Below are 17104 nucleotides of genomic sequence, written 5' to 3'. Positions count from 1 at the left end.
ATTGCACATTCCACAGTACTAGCGCTGCCTTGGAGAATGAAACCTGAAACGCTAGACAGAGAAACCGATCATAGAATAGAATGGGAAACTTGACGTACGCACGTACAGCATGGTACTGTAAATGGGTTTTCATTTGGTGTACGTCATGGTTTTGAAGTGGTTAATTGCTGTTTGGGCTTTATGTATATTAGAGATGGGGGTATCTTACCTATACAATAAATACTTTGTACTGGTTTACCATTAAATACAACCATACAACCCACTTTAAAGCAAAACTGAGACAATGGGAATAGTGTCATGAATGGTGTGAATTACCAAAACGATCTATTTGAAATAATGCAATTATTGCAAAATAATCCTGGAATAATGCAATAAATATTTAGTTCTTTGTGATGCCAATGAGCGAACAAATACGTATAGTAAAACCATTAAATATATTTTAACACCAAGACCTATACTGTTAAATTTAGGTCTACAGTTTACATGACATCACACCAGTAAGCTGCCAAATGATTATTACACATCTAGAGTTTGTATAAAAAGTAAGACTGTAACTCAATTTTTGATTGGTTAATTTATGGGCATTAGTTGATTTAAAAAATAATAAATCTGTAGATTAATCTGTGCACATTTTTTTCATAAAGGTAACGATCTATAGCAGCTGTCCTGCATAGTAAATAATGCTTAAAAAAAAAAAAAAAAAAATCAATAAATCTTTAAAAAATTAAATAAATAAAAATAAGCCCAATGGGAATTTGGTCTTTTAAAAACCACTTTTATTATTAGTTTTATTTTAGTAAATATAACAAATGTCACCTTTCCATCCTACTACCCTGATAACTCAGTCCCACAAGCCCCAGGGGCCAGAGCAGCACAGTTACACATACTGTTTAACCACTCTGAGGTAACACCTGAACAGCAAATTATTAACAATGCACTAACACAGAAACAAAAAACACTGAGGTTTATAACTAAATCAAGTTTATTGTGTTGGTCAGGATAAATGCTCCACGCTGGATTTTACCACAGCTCTGGTTACAATGCACACAAGTAACTTTGCAGACACATGTTTGGCAATCATTTAAATCTACATAGATAAGCACTCCAGTTCCAAATGCATATAGGCCTACACATCCGTAGCACACTATCAGCAATTCCTGTACAAAACAAGACAACTTATGGTTTTTACACAACTTTAACCCCTTTTTATACAAGCTTAAAACCGCAGTGTCCTAACACTTCCAGGGGAGAGAGAGTGCGCTTCAAAATCAGCACTTCCCTTAATAGCAGCACACATTTCTCTCTAACTAGAATGCACGTTTCATGCACAATTAAACTGCAAAAAATATATAAATCCGAGAAACTCTATAGTTGATTAATCTGTTAATCGGAATAATCCTAATAAAGATTTAAATCGCTTACCTAACGTTTTGATAAATGTAAACTGCCATCACTTGTCACTGCAAATAGACATTGAAACTTGCTATGTGTGTTTCCTCCAAAACTATCAATAAAGATCATACTAAATTAAAATAAACTGACTATTACATTTAGTATAGTTCATTCTACAAATGAAGGTATTTTGGAAAGACCTAGGTATCTTATATGCTGGCATTACAATAACCAGGATAAAATACTAAATAAAAAAAAAGGCGTGTTGACTGACTCATTGCTTCACAAGTTCTTTGTTCTATATCACCCGATTGTAATTTAAATAGAGCCACTTTTAATGTAAACGCATAATGAATCCTCCCAATGGTTTATTTGCTAATTCTTCATTCTTGTTATTTGCCAATGTAGCGATCTTGGTTCCTGCAGGCAGGCACATCACACTGGGCGAGGCAATCCACACACAGGCGGAGGGCGGGCGCGAACCCGGGACCTCTCGCACTAAAGCATAGCGCCGATACCACGGTACAAAAGAGCTGTCTCCCTTGCAAGAAGCGTATATCGGGCTTATGTCTTTGTGTGTGATTACGTCACCTACCAGCCCTGCTGCTGCCTTCCCCCGTGCACGCTACACCAACATTAACAAGGTGCGGCTCCAGACAGAATGTCTTTATGAAACAAGCGGTGTGTAGTGCAGAAACTACATCATTTACACAGTAAAGCGATCCATTTCCTTCAAGGAATGTATAGCTAGAAAAATAGCTTTAAGCTTTTTAACCGACATGGTTAAAAATTGCTAATTATAGCTTTATTAAATGCAGGTAGAGTGGAAAGAAATAAACTAAAACAGTAATTAAATATGCAATTAATTTAGCTTACTGCCTTGAGCATAGTACCTTAAGTCTAAGTTTTTCAGCATAGAAGAATGCAGTGCTTTGCCATTGTTGCTGTCTTTTTTTGCTTTCTTGTTCTATATGTTTTACGACTGTTGAGATTTAATGGTATTGACTCGTACATGATCAATCGAATGACAGCAAAACTTGCAGAATAGTATCCCACCAGCCGCCATGTTGTGTTTCAGCAGAGACACGTGAGAGAAGTCACATTAACTCAACTTGGCTGGGTGTAGTGCAAAAAATAAAATAAAACGAGCGGCGAGGAAAAAAAAAAATCTACACATTGTAGAATTTAGCAAAATTCTGTTCCCACTGCCTAATTTCGCGCTCATGGAGAAATCAGTAGCCCTATATGTTTAATGAACTTTTCTTCTGCTTTTTTCTTTATGTGTCTGTCTAATAGTGTTGCTTAGCTGCGAGAATCCACCTGCGTATGAAGCTATTTGTTTTTGTGCGGGAGCCATAAGGAATGCACTCATGATGCGAAATGAACGATAGACTGGGGTACCAGGGTGACCGGCGCGATCCACCACCTAATACTATATTTGCGACGGCTACTTAATTAAACAATATTAAAATATTATTTTGGGGTATCATCATTGTCGTTTTATTGTACTGTAAGGCGATATTTAGTACATAATAGCTAAGGATATGTTTTTGTCACGGAGGCCACGGAAATCGTGAAAATCGTGAATTTGAACAAAAGTCTGAAATCTTGGAAATGGATGTAAAATATATATGTACACACACACACACACACACACACACACAACCTGCTCAAGCGACCACCTGGTCTAAGCGACCACTTTAAATTCCACCCAATGATATTTGTGCTTTTATTTAACTGTATTAAGCAATGTACTATTTAAAAGCTCTTGTGTATGTTGATGTAGCTAAATCTACATTATTTGGTGGCCTTTCCATTAATTCTTGTTTTTTTTTTCCCCCACAGCTATCCCATGAAATGTACTAACCTTGTCAGCTGATACACAAATGCTTAAGGTGCAGAGGGGTGTTGTATATTATTAACCAGCAGAATACGGAAACTCTAGTTTCATACAACAGTTGTGATGGTGACCAAATGTGTGCGAGGACTGTTGTGTTATTTAAAAAAAAAAAAAAAAAAAAGAACTTGAACAGTTGCATCAAGAAATTTAGAACAGCAAAAACCAAAAATAAAAAAATCACAAGCTTTGTGTGTTGCACACATGCATTTACAAAATGCCCTGAAAACTTAACATAGTAAATTATTTTAATGAAGGGCTGTAATGCAGCAATAAGCTCAATAATTAAACAAAAAAGTAAGTGAAAAGGTCACCGTACCAAGCTGAAAGGTTTGTGTTAATTCCAATAAACCTACGTTATCTTTCTCCAGCCTAAACAAAGTTGAGTCCTACAAACAGATTTTTTTTGTGTGTTGCATCTTCTATAGCAGTCACAACCTTGTTTACTGCCTGGAGTTTAAGGATGATTGAATCACGCAGCAGACTCCCTAGTTAGATGATGAGCTGATAATACTAGCCATAGAAGCAAACGCAGTCATTTAAGACGTTGCCATAATAACAGTAATGCAGCGTGAGTTTTGTTGCAGGGAAAACAGAATGCATAGAAACACTTTGTAATTACTGTAATTAGGAAGTGTACTGCTGATAACAAATATATACAGTATATATATATATTTATTTATTTATTTGGAGTAGGGGTGTAAATCGTTTAAACGGTAGTAAAGTGTCAAACGTTTTTAATTTTGCTTATCGTTTCAACTGTCAAATGTGCACGTCAAATATTAAGAACAAGAGGGTGTCTGCAAATAATGGCTACTCAGTTTTTTTGCTTGCGTTTTTCTTTGGTATTACTTCCTACCTCTGTCACTTGGCATCATTGTTATTGGATAGTCACCTCCCAATAGCCAGCATGCTTTTGGTCACGTGACTAGTCTGTTTCTACTGAAGCTTGATCTAGCATGGAGGAGGTGGGGCCCAGACATGCAAGCAAAATGTTAAGTAACGCGATCAAATTCAGCCTGAAAACATAACGTGGTTGATTATCGACACAATCGCAAATGGCATGCAACCAATTTCAATTGTGGAGGATACCGGTTTCAACTAATGTCTTTTGTTGAGCCAGATTACAGAAGACTGTGTTGATCTTTTTTTTTTGCTCTTCTGAGACTCGAGTTAAAAACAGAAGATTGCTTCCATTTCATGTTTATTTCTTTTTTTTTTTTACTGCTGTCAGTCAGATAAGTACAAACTATTGCTATTAGTAAATTCTTATTATTCTTATTCTTATTATTATTTTTATTATTATTATTTTTATTATTATTATTATTATTAATAAACTGAATATTGACTCTTTGAATGAATGTGATACTGCACTTGGAATAGTCAGTTTGTTGTGAACATAACTTGTTCTTGTCTCATACAGGAAGTAAGATAAATTAGCGATTTGGATTTTGGCACTGGTTGATTAAATGCATAACATTTCTGTAATAATGCAATCAATGCTCACCCTCTAATCAAAATAGACCATTAATGCTTCACTGTTTTTATACATTTATTTTTATATAGGGCTTAACTTAGTAATTTAATTGATTTAATTTAGTTATTTTTTTTATCTGTCAAACTGGGCTTTTAATAGGCCAACCTTCATTTTTCATTACAAGCAGAACGTACAAACGAGATCGCCACATGTTAATAAGCGACTAATCTTTATTAAAGTGATAATGAAAAATAAAGCGTTTTGCTGGACACGTTATTACAATCGTTATGACGAGTAACTATTTAAATTAATAAAGATGAGTCGCTTCAGCATTTAAATGAAAAAGTAAGGCTTAGGATTTAAAAGCCTATTTAGTGGTTTTACAAAAAAAAAAAAAAAAACGTAAATTAAACCAATTTTACTATTAATGCGTTTCTCAGTTGTGATTGACAGGTATCAATTGCATTTAAGGAGAGTAGAAAAGCCGATGTAAAAGAAGATGGCTGACTTCCGGGTTTCTCCTGCTGTCGAGACCGCACATCGAGGGGGGCGCATACTAACCCCCTTACACAGAGTCTTTTCAAAATGTTTTTATTTTAATGTTAAAAACTATATATTTTTAAAAGTTAAAACATTTATTAAGTTAAACAGACTCTAACACCCCTAATCTGGAGAATTAAAAATTAAGTGTACTGCAGTAAAATAAACTGCCATTCAATAAATGTAGCTCTCAGGTTGTGCTCATGAAAATATCTCAAATATATGACAATGTGCTTGCTGTTGTGTACATAATATCGAAAATAGCAGAACAAACACATTTCAGTAAACTTGTTTTTACTGAAAAATAAACTGGTACTATAACTGTAATCATAAGAGCTGTCTGTTACAGTACATGTGGTCAGATCAGGACTTGAATAATGCTGAGCATGAGAGCTGCAGCATGCTGTTTCTCACATTACAACTGTGCACAATTAAAAGGTGCGGTCACCAATTCCACGCACATTTACAGCCAGTTTTGTATTGCAGGGGCTTGACACTCTAAAATTCCATTTTTCTTCGTTGATCTTGCCTTGCTGCGAGCAGTGCTACAGATACTACAAGAAGACCACTATGAGTGTAGCACATGCTTAAACCATCCACAATTGCACCAGAATGCTTCATTTTTATCCTTTCAAAAAAGGGTTTATTTAATTTGTTTCTTCTGATCAAGTTCTAAAGCAGCAAATCACCAATTAGGAGTCAGCAGGGACAGACACATACAAACTACTTTTGCATGCCAGGGTAAACCATGGTATGGAAAAATTGTCATGGTATCAAAACCAATAGCAATCTCCCAATTCTCGAGCCCTACTATCCAGTGTCAGGGATTTAAACTACTTGGAAGGGAGTTTAAGACAATTCCTATGTTTTAATTTGAAAAAGAAAATTTGGAAGTCCTTGAATAGAGCGCAGATGTTTTGCAGTGTTATCTTTTCTTTAATAGCACTGCATGTTCCTCAGCCAAGGTTGAGTGGTTTATGTACAACTATTGTTCAAAAGAATGGCAGACCCATTTTATGCCGGTGAAGCAAAATCTATACTAAATTTGTTATTGATTTTTATTTTTTTTAATATGACCTATACTTGCTGGTGGATAGGCCTAGGAACTATCAACACAGATGAAATATTCCTCAAGATCTAATAAACAAATACATATCTTATTTTTACAATAATAAAAATTATACTTTTCATAGAGCCACATCAAACAGCTTACAGGTAAAGTTTGTAATATAGCCACCCACATCCTAAAAAAAGACCTGGAATGCAAGTTTCATTCAGCTTCTAATAAATACGTTTTAAATCAGTATAGGCCAGTGTTATTCAGTTGGCGGCCCATGGGCCCAATCCCGCCCGCGAGAGCCTTCCGATCGAGCATCAGCTGTCCTTCATTACAAAAGCTGACATTGCACATACACAAGATTGAAAGGTCTGCGCTATCTACAGGGCATTTGTGTCCCTAACAAGTTTTTTTTTTGTTTGTTTGTTTCTGGCAACAAACCACAATACAGGAACAAGTGATCACTGCCCTCCAAAAAGCAATAATCTTTCTCCTGTCTTGTTTACAGCTCACTCTGTATGCAAACTACCCTCAAATCAATACATTTTAGTTTATATTGACACTGTATGCACATTCATACCATAACCCAACAGGGAATACTATTTTATAGTTTACTATTATTTAACTTATAAATAATTACTCCTATCCGGTAACTTCTATCTATCCTTAAGGTCTCTGCCTGCGCTTGCCTTACACTAACCGTTAGTTTGGTTACCTAGACCAGTGGTGTGAGGCGAGCCCCCAGAGTCAGTAAGGGGGGGTGCGACTAGGACTAAAGATGAAGTTCTGTAAAAAATACTTTTGGAACATGGAAGTCACCGTTTTTGTTTCTTTGCAAGTAAAGCAGTCACAGTACTGCTCTGGATTTCCGTCTTTCTCTTCAGGTGAATAATTGACTCTAAATGGCTGTCAAAAGCTGATTCTTGGTAACTTAGTGATCTACTGTAACGTTGCAAGACATACAGAACAGCTTACCTCCATCGCTGTGTAAAACTCCTGCTGGATACTGCTTTACGTGATCTGCTGCAGACACCCTTGTTTACAGTGTGTAGTATTTTAATTCCACATGACAATCACGGCACAGCACTATGTGAATGGCGAATGGTACACGCAGGCATACAACAGAGCTGTACAGTTTCATTAATGTGATTTTTTTTGTATGAAATACAAATAATTATGAAATGTATTTTTATTTAAGAATATTGTAAAAATCGCGGTATTAGGCTAATTTCACGATTTCCACGCAGCCCGTGAAATTGTAATTTGTGGAGTACTGTACATAGGTGTACTCTCACATGACATTGCTGGACTGTTACTGTAATGCCAGCAATAAGATAAACACGTCTTTTCAAAACACCTTAATTCACAGACTGAACTACATCGTTAGTGGAAGACTGTAAATATAATTCTCATCTGTTTCTGAATATAATTCTTAGGTTTTCTTACTTAATACTGGCAATGAGCCAAGTGATGCCTATAAACATTATGACAGGTTTGAAGAGTCTTCAGGTGCTTTACTTACTATTACAGGAACAAGAGTCTGATTTAAAAAAAAAAAAAAAAAAAAAAACCTCTTGGCTTTAAAATAATAAAAAAAAGTGGTAATTTACTATTTTACTTATTTTAACTATCAACTTTATATTTATGTTCAAATGCCATGTATGTTGATGAAAGAAGTGGGGAAAAACAGAATTCGCTATTCTCAAAAACTGAAATTCAGTAGCCCTAAAGATGGTTACAATTGAAGGCTGTGCAGACAGCAGTGTTATACAGTAGTATAAAGCAATTATATGCAGGCCACCAGTTAAGCATGCAGTCTACTGACAGGGCTGCATCTATAATAAGATCTCAGACAGGCTTCATAAATGTAAATATATGCTTCATAAATTCTAGATTTTATTATATATATATATATATATATATATATATATATATATATATATATATATATATATATATATATATATATATATACACACACATACACACACACACACACACACACACACACACACACAATTAGAGCTGGGACAAGCACAGGATTTTCATGTTTGGCTATTCGCTCAATTTAAATATTCGTTTGTTTTCTAAAAAGTAATAAAAGCCATTATATTGCTCTCAACACAGGCAGAGACAGCATAGCAGCAGGGGCAGGGGGCCTGGCCTGTGTGTGTGTGCCTTTATTTTACAGCAAGACGTTACAATATATAACACGTTAAAATAGAAAAATATCCCAGGAGTAGAGAATACCATTCTGTAGGCCTTACATTACCCCAGTGAATTAACTACAAAACAGAGGATGTCAAACAGCAGTTCAAGTTAAACGCTGTTTTGTTTAATCCAGAAATAAATAGTACATAAAGTTGACACTGCATTTTATTTATTTTTTACTTTTTTTTTTTTTTCATTGCCATTGCCATTTCTTCACAGTAAACAGTGGCCATAGACACATTTTCATAGTCATAACATGAAGTTTAGTTGTGCCTTTTAATAGCTGAACAAACAAACAAAAACTGAAATGTAACTTTAAACACTTCAAATAAAACAAACGTGGAAATGGCGTTGTAAAATGAAGGGGGTAAAATATTGGTTCTCGTTTATTACATTCCACAAGTCGCAACAACAAATATATAATATATACAATCTATATAGAAATCACTACACATTTCCTGCAAATTGGGCACTGTTTAAGCGAGGCATTTCACAAGGACGAGCTTGCCTTTTTTCTGTCCCATGAGATTTTGACCCAGATGGCATGCCAGAGATCACCATGTATGCGCACATAATCTGGTTTGTTTACTTTTTGCTGTCTAAAACTTAGAGGCTCAAGAGCTGCTGTGTTGATCCTTTTTTATTTTTATTATTTATTTATTTCTTATATATATTAAATCTCACATCTCACACGGAGCTCTTTTTCATTTGCCATTGTGTTGTGCAACTTATGGCGAAACGATAAATAAGTACAAGGTATTTTTGTCATTTCTAGCGAATAATATCTGATTTTTGTAACCAAATTCGTGTAAAAAAATATTTGATCGAATATTCGGATAGTTGTCCCACCACTAATATATAGGGCCCTATGGAATCTGTGTTACTTTGTTCTGATTTCCGTTTTTACCATTTTAAAAAATGTAATTAGGTTTATTTAAAAGAACTTATGCACACTGGAGGCAAGATGAACAACACAAAACTGTAACCCTACAGGGTCCTATTCCCCCCCCCCCCCCCCCCGCATTCGTTCTGAGTTTGTGTTCAATGGATTAAGAGTATTTTTTTTTTAATCTAATTGTATTGAAAAATAGTACGGTTAACTTTAAAAAAACGGGTTGTATTTTCTCTTTTTTTTTTTGCAGTGTGGGGTGCTCCAAAGCCAACAGATAGGCAGGGAGCCGAGTGGTTTAAAAAAAAGAGTCATAAGTTTGTTTTGAAATTGATCAATTGTATATTTAATACTACGCCCATGGTTTCACTACCATAAATCTTCTCTGTGTGAACATTGGGATCTTATTGTTAAAAAATAAAAATGACCGTACTGTAAAATATCCGCCTATCTACGAATCCCTAATTTAAATCAAGTTATTTTATTATTGCCATCATCGCGAAATACAAACGGTGTACGTTTAGGTGGCAATATGTTCTTTAATAAAAAAACAGTAGTCTGTGTGAGGAGTACTTTTTGTGTTTTAATACAGACGTTAAAAATAGTCTACAACGTTGTCTAATTGTTCAAGTCCTTAAAAAGGTTTCTATTTATTTTCCATGACTGCATTTATTTAATGCACTCAAACTGAATTATTTTCACAGATTCAACCCTTCTCGTTGTTTATCCCTTACAGAATACCCTGTCCCCCCACCCCACACACACTTTTGAAACCAAAGTTACGCCACTGGCTGTACTCGCAATAAAAGTTTCACATTTTCCCTTCAAATATGTAAATCTCAAGCTTAATGCTCTACTGCCAAATGCATTATTTTTCGTATCGCACTTAATTCCACGTTATTCTTTTGATTCCGTCTGTGTTCTCATTAAAAAAAAAAAAAAAGAAAAAAAAAGGACATTTAATTTGAACATGGTGACGCTCTTAAATTGTGTCAATAGGTTCTGCAGGGTACTTTTGATTCAAAAGGGAATTGCCAGCTTTTAACTGGCCAATTATCATGTATGTTTGGCCTCATCTCAATTTAAAACTTTTAAACCTCAACATCAATAGATCGAAGAATTCTAACAAGAGGGATTTTTTTAAAACCCTACCTGAAGACGCTACCCACTATTGTTATGCTTGTGTTTATAATGTGGATCTGCATCGGCCACGCGAAACTCACCTGTATACAGATTAAAAGGCGACAGTTTGTTTTAAATTGAAAGCACTTTGGAGATTATACACACACAACACAACCTAATTGCATGATTTAAAAGTTTAACCGGCTTTCTACTGAAATGTGTCAGTTCAGGGAGACCTTAAAGGAAAATTATTTGGAACCGCTGTATTTGTCCCATCCCATTATATATATATATATATATATATATATATATATATATATACAGTGCCTTGCATAAGTATTCACCCCCCTTGGACTTTTCCACATTTCGTAGTGTTACAACCTGGAATTAAAATGGATTTAATTAGGATTTTTTTGTCACTGATCTACACAAAATAGAGCATAATGTCGAAGTGGGGAAAAAAAATCTACATATTTTTAAAAAACTGAAAAGTCTTGATTGCATAAGTATTCACCCCCTTTGCTGTGACACCCCTAAATAAGCTCTGGTGCAACCAATTGCCTTCAGAAGTTACATAATTAGTTGAATGGAGTCCACCTGTGTGCAATTAAAGTGTCACATGATCTCAGATTAAGTACACCTGTTTCTGGAAGGCCCCAGAAACAGGTGCTAGATAGCATATCTAAACAAACAGCATCATGAAGACCAAGGAGCTATCAAAACAAGCCTGGGATAAAGTTCTGGAGAAGCAGGGTTGGGTTATAAAAAAATATCCCAAACTTTGAACATCCCCCAGAGCACCGTTAAATCCATTATTAAAAAATGGAAAGAATATGGCATAACCGCAACTCTGCCTAGAGAAGGCCGTCCACCAAAACTCAGTGACCAGGTAAGGAGGGCATTAGTCAGAGAAGCAACCAAGAGGCCAATGGTAACTCTGAAGGAGCTGGAGAGATCCACAGCTGAGATGGGAGAAACCGTCCATGGGACAACTATAACCCGGACACTCCACAAAGCTGGGCTTTATGGAAGAGTGGTGAGAAGAAATCCATTGCTGAAAAAAAACCATATCAAATCCTGTTTGGATTTTGCCAAAAGGCATGTGGGAGACATAGCAAACATGTGGAAAAAGGTTCTCTGGTCTGATGAGACCAAAACTGAATTTTTTGGCCTTAGCGCAAAACGCTATGTGTGGCGCAAAGCCAACACTGCTCATCACCCTGAGAACACCATCCCCACGGTGAAGCATGGTGGTGGCAGCATCATGTTATGGGGATGCTTTTCATCAGCAGGGACTGGGAAACTGGTCAGGATTGAGGGCAAGATGGATGGAGCCAAATACAGGGAAATTCTAGTGGAAAACCTGTTTCAGTCTGCAAGAGACCTGGGACTGGAGCGGAGGTTCACCTTCCAGCAGGACAATGACCCTAAACACACAGCCAAAGCTACACTGGAATGGTTTAAAAACAAGAACCTGAATGTCTTAGAATGGCCCAGTCAAAGCCCAGACCTCAATCCAATTGAGAATCTGTGGCAAGACTTGAAAATTGCTGTTCACCAACGGTCCCCATCCAACTTGACAGAGCTTGAGCAATTTTGCCAAGAAGAATGGGCAAAAATTGCAGGATCCAGATGTGCAAAGCTGGTAGAGACTTACCCAAAAAGACTCATAGCTGTAATTGCTGCCAAAGGTGCTTCTACCAAGTATTGACTCAGGGGGGGTGAATACTTATGCAACCAACAAATGTCTTTTTTTTTGTTTAAATAACTTTTGTGTCACAATAAAAAATATTTTGCACCTTCAAAGTGTTAAGTATGTTGTGTAAATCAAATGTTAAAAATCCCAATTAAATCAATTTTAATTCCAGGTTGTAACACTACAAAATGTGGAAAAGTCCAAGGGGGGTGAATACTTAAGCAAGGCACTGTATGTATGTATGTATGTATGTATGTGTATATATATATATATATATATATATATCAGATGATGATTCAGAATCAGAGCCACAATAAATGCCTTGTTTTAATTTAAAGCAAACTGTACAATTGCTGAGATACTTGTGTTGGAACATTGTTTCAAAATTGTATAATGTAAGAAAAATATTATATTAAATGGGTTAATGCGTGGCCGAAGGTTTCTCACTGATAATTTACCCTCCCAGTCAAAAAGTTTCTCAGTATCTAAAAAGCTAGAGGAAACTATGGGTGTTTATAGGCACCACTGGAGTCTCTCCCTTTAAAAACATGAGTCAATATTTATGAATGCGCTATGACATCAGTCTGTAAAGAAAAAAAAAAGCCAGCACATCTCCTGTATTAAACTGAAAGGGCAAGAAGGACGGTAACAATCTGATCAAATTAAAATGACTGGAAATCCAGATGTACTGTAACAGCAAACTATGGTAATTCCAGTATCATGCAACACTGATGGTGACCAAACTTAGAACAATAACAAAAAATAAAAACACACTTAAGGTTTGTGTGTTGCACAAAACGCCCTGAAAACAAAATACAGAAAATAACTATACATGAAGGGATGAAACAAAACACGGTAAATTAACCAAAACAATAGAAGTAAACCAATGTTGTTTTTCATCAGACAAATTGTAGTCAAATTGTGCTCAAATAAAGCTGAATCAACACAAACAGGCGTTAGTCATTTGTTGCATCTTCTTTAGCAGCCTCATCGATCCCAGATATCAGATTCAGTTGTTGTTTATTGATAGGCGTTTGTGGACGATTTAATTGTGCAGCAGCTTCTCCAGCTATATCATGAGCTGATAGCTCTTCAGCCAAAGCAGGCACAGTAAATTTATGTTGTTACCATAATGAAAAACAGTAAATGTATCATTTTAGCACTGTAGCATGTAGAGTTTTGTACTAAAGCGTGGTCAGCTGTTGCAGGGAAAACTGTTTATTTATTCAGCAAAATGAGGCAACAAAAATGGAGGACAAACATTAAGTTATTGGTTTAGTATAACCTTAGTCCCTTAGTTGTATTTTAAGCAGCTGAATATGATTGCAACCAACTTGCTCCTGAAGTGGCTCCCAACAATTGGATTTGGTGACCAATTTTTTTTGGCCTAGGAGTCATTGGCTCCTAAAGGTAAAAAGCTTGTCTGGATCCGATTCAAACTTATATCACTTCAGTGATCACTGGGATGATTACCCTACTGTGCCAGTGTTAAGACAGTTGATCACATATTTGTCCAAATTACACAATGTCAATTTAAAGGTGGATACACCTGAATTTAAGTCTGTATCCTCTGCCTCACAGAAAAAATGGTTACATTGCACAGTACAATTATTTTTTCAAAAAAAGAAACAATTGCCTTTCATTTACTGTAATCACCAATCTTTTTTGCCCCTAGAAATGTACTAAACTAAGTTTCTTGCTTTTTCTTTTTAGTAGTAAGTGTATGTATATTCAGCTTCTCCTTAAATTTCTACATAAACCTTAATGGTCACAAAAGCTTTTTCTTCTTTGTCAGTGCCTGCAATTAGATTGCAATCCAATACAGAAAATCTTAATCATACATACACATTACATGTGAACCACTGAAATAGAAAATGTCGGTTGTGATCCATTTCTACTGTACTGAACAGCTATAGCCAAAAGTTTTGCATCACCCTATATAATTAACTCATTTTGCTTCATAGTCAAATGAAACCTCCAGAATAATGTTATGTCAACATATTTCATTACATACCGCTTTCTAGTTGACAAATTGAGAAATGTGACATTTCAAAATCTAACATTAACTGTAGGCTTCTGGTAGACTTTTGCAATATAACTGTCTCAATTCTAAAATTCTAGGAGATGTAAAACGTTTGGTCATAGCTGTATACTCTCTTCATGTAGAACACATGCAATCCATAAACCAAGATGGACAGTTCTAAGCTACTTAAAGTCTAACCTGTGGGAAATGTTAGCCTTTGGTAGGGCTGATGGCACAGGCAAGAGATACTGTACAATTCCCCAAAAACATTTTACAATGCTGTGGATCACTTCACTATCAAAGTTGTATTTATGGAAATAGTGTGACCACAGTTTCTCATGCAGTTAAAAAAAAAGGTTCAATTTACAAAATTAAATTCCAAATCTTAACGTTTATATTTAACAATGATGTCAAAATAAATAAATATAAAACCAACCGGTTGCACTACATAATTGCATTTCTGACTCGCACGGGTGATGCTGGCAAGTGAATGCACAGACATTTCCGCATTCACTTTTGTCATTGAAATCCGAAACCTCTTCCGAACAAAAAAAAAAATAGCTGTCACTGCAACGAAGTTCAGCGCTGCTGATAATCTCAAACCACAAACCGTTCTGAAAACGAGTTTTTACAATCGTTGCGGATAGAATAAATGTAAGACATACTTCAACACTGGTTAGAAACTTAGGGCATGCCAACAATGGATCACATTGTGCAAAAACATACCCATTCAATACAAACTTCGGACTGTTGTTATTGCTAGAGAAAGGGGTACTGTGTTGTTTATAAAGCCAAGCGAACACGTGATGCCACAATTTAGGATGCCAGTTTTGGCTCGTGCACACACTAACCTCCCTCCTCTGGCAAAAAAATCAACCGTCTCCATGGCAGCTGTATTCACACATTAAAAAAAAAAAAAAAAAAAAAAAAACTTCAAATCCCAACCGTCACCGCACGACTCTCCATCTTAAAGCTGCATACAACCCAGTACCAACTTTAAACATAGGAAAAAAATATCTGAAATCTCGGGAAGAACTCTTTACAACAAAACCATATCATTTCTATAGCAGAAAATTCCCGAGGGGGTACAGGACGTTCACCGGAACAGCGAGGAGTCAAGACAAAGAAAATGGAGACAGGAAAGGTACCTCTTCTATTGAACTTGAGTACGGGTACATTTTGATTATGTAGTGAACCGGTTTAAACCGTTAAATGCACTTAACACTAGAAACAAAGCACACAGATCGAAAGCAAATGAAAAAGTGCATTTGCTTACCTACACAGTGGACCAGTTTGTGCCGCCAGGACTCTAGTTCCCGCCGGAATCCTTTCCTCTCTGCCGTGCATTTGGAGCTACGGCACTGTGCAGCCATTCTGCCTGTCCTTCTCTCGCTGTACGCGTGACGTCACTTGATGCATTTACATACTGAGGTACTCACGCGCAAGTGATTGACACGTGTCATCACCCACGAACAGAGGTGGAGCTTCAGAGCAAAGCAATATAAACATCTTGTCATTAACCGCACATACTGCTTTAGGATTTTATCTGTGGGTTGGTCTAAGCATTTATTTACAGTAGCTGCTTTTTTTTTTTTTTTTAAATGTGTTTTAGAGTGAATACCAGGCACTATATTACTCCAGGAGAAGATTCAGGTTTAAATATTTATTTAATAACACGCAGTTAATATTTTTAAGTGAATGAAACATTTTATAAGTTTTTTGTTTTTTTTATATGCTGTAGTTTACCTTTTTTCTTTCTTTTTCAAACAGAGTAGATGAGGAATCATTTTTGGATAGATTTTCTAAATCATACATCATTAATATACTGGCAGAGTGCTGCCAGTATATTAATAAATAAAATAAATTAAAAAAAAAACAAAAAAAAAAAACGATGGATGGTTGGATTTACCCGATTAGCCAGTTATTATAACATCAGAGATTGTACTGGTAATTATTTTACTCGTTAATTGCATTTTCGATAATTATATATTGCAAACAGACACAAAATGAATAAATTAAATATTTTGTCTTTGTCATGAAAATAACGGTATGCCAAACATGATTCTGCTGGTGTATTTTAACCTCAGTTTGGACAAGGCTCGGATGTGTTAGGAAAATTATAAACCCTAGTAAAACAAATAAAAATTGCTTACTTGGAAGTTGGAATTAACTGATTCAAAGCTTATATAGGCCTGTTTAACAATTCATAAGCAATGAGAATTATTTGAGCACACACAAACTTACTGGTTTAAACAAATGCATCTCACTTGCAAATAAGTAGGTCTTTTGAATTTTGAATGCCTCTAAAATATTTTATATACCAAGGCATGCAACCTCATATTTGAGATATATATATATATATCTATATATATATATCTATCTATATATATATATATATATCTATATATATATATATATATATATATATATATATATATATATATATATATATATATATATAGTGACAACTCTGAAAATGTGTGTTATGGTTGTCACTTCCTCCGGACCTTTTACACTGTCCTCTAGCATTAAAGAAAGTCAAACTTCCAGGGTTCAAACAGGTCAGCACCTGTGCGTTTATTATTTACAGTGCTTAATAAAAAAAAAATATCCAAGATAAACAAACAAAAGCCTAACTCCTTTATGGATTTCTAACTAAACAGCAAGTATCCCTATCTAACAGTCCTGGCAGCTAAGCTGCTTACTGGCCCCAAAACACCAGGACTTTAAAGTCCCACCTTGCACAAAAGCTCTGGTTCTTGTTCCCCTTTTCAAACAGCTCACAGCTCGTTCTCCAACT

The 17104-nt window shown here is 35.6% G+C and overlaps 1 protein-coding gene across 7 annotated transcripts in view; it reads right to left on the bottom strand.

Annotated features, from left to right (window-relative positions):
* Window positions 1-15830, bottom strand: part of lcorl (ligand dependent nuclear receptor corepressor-like) — a 107247-nt gene extending 91417 nt beyond the window's left edge. For 2 of the 7 annotated variants that reach the window (XM_059035275.1, XM_059035276.1), the window contains exon 1: window positions 15581-15828. In XM_059035275.1, coding sequence (XP_058891258.1) covers window positions 15581-15677 — 97 coding nt within the window. In that variant the 5' untranslated portion in view covers window positions 15678-15828. Of the gene's footprint in view, window positions 1-15580 lie in introns of all 7 variants that reach the window. The other 5 variants (XM_034035591.3, XM_034035589.3, XM_059035278.1 and 2 more) reach the window with 4 other exon arrangements.
* Window positions 15831-17104: the final 1274 nt, after the last annotated feature.

This window comes from Acipenser ruthenus, chromosome 1 (assembly GCF_902713425.1).
Source record: "Acipenser ruthenus chromosome 1, fAciRut3.2 maternal haplotype, whole genome shotgun sequence".
NCBI lineage: Eukaryota > Metazoa > Chordata > Actinopteri > Acipenseriformes > Acipenseridae > Acipenser > Acipenser ruthenus.
The sequence above is the reverse complement of the archived record's forward strand: the minus strand, read 5'-3'. Positions and strand labels throughout refer to the sequence as shown.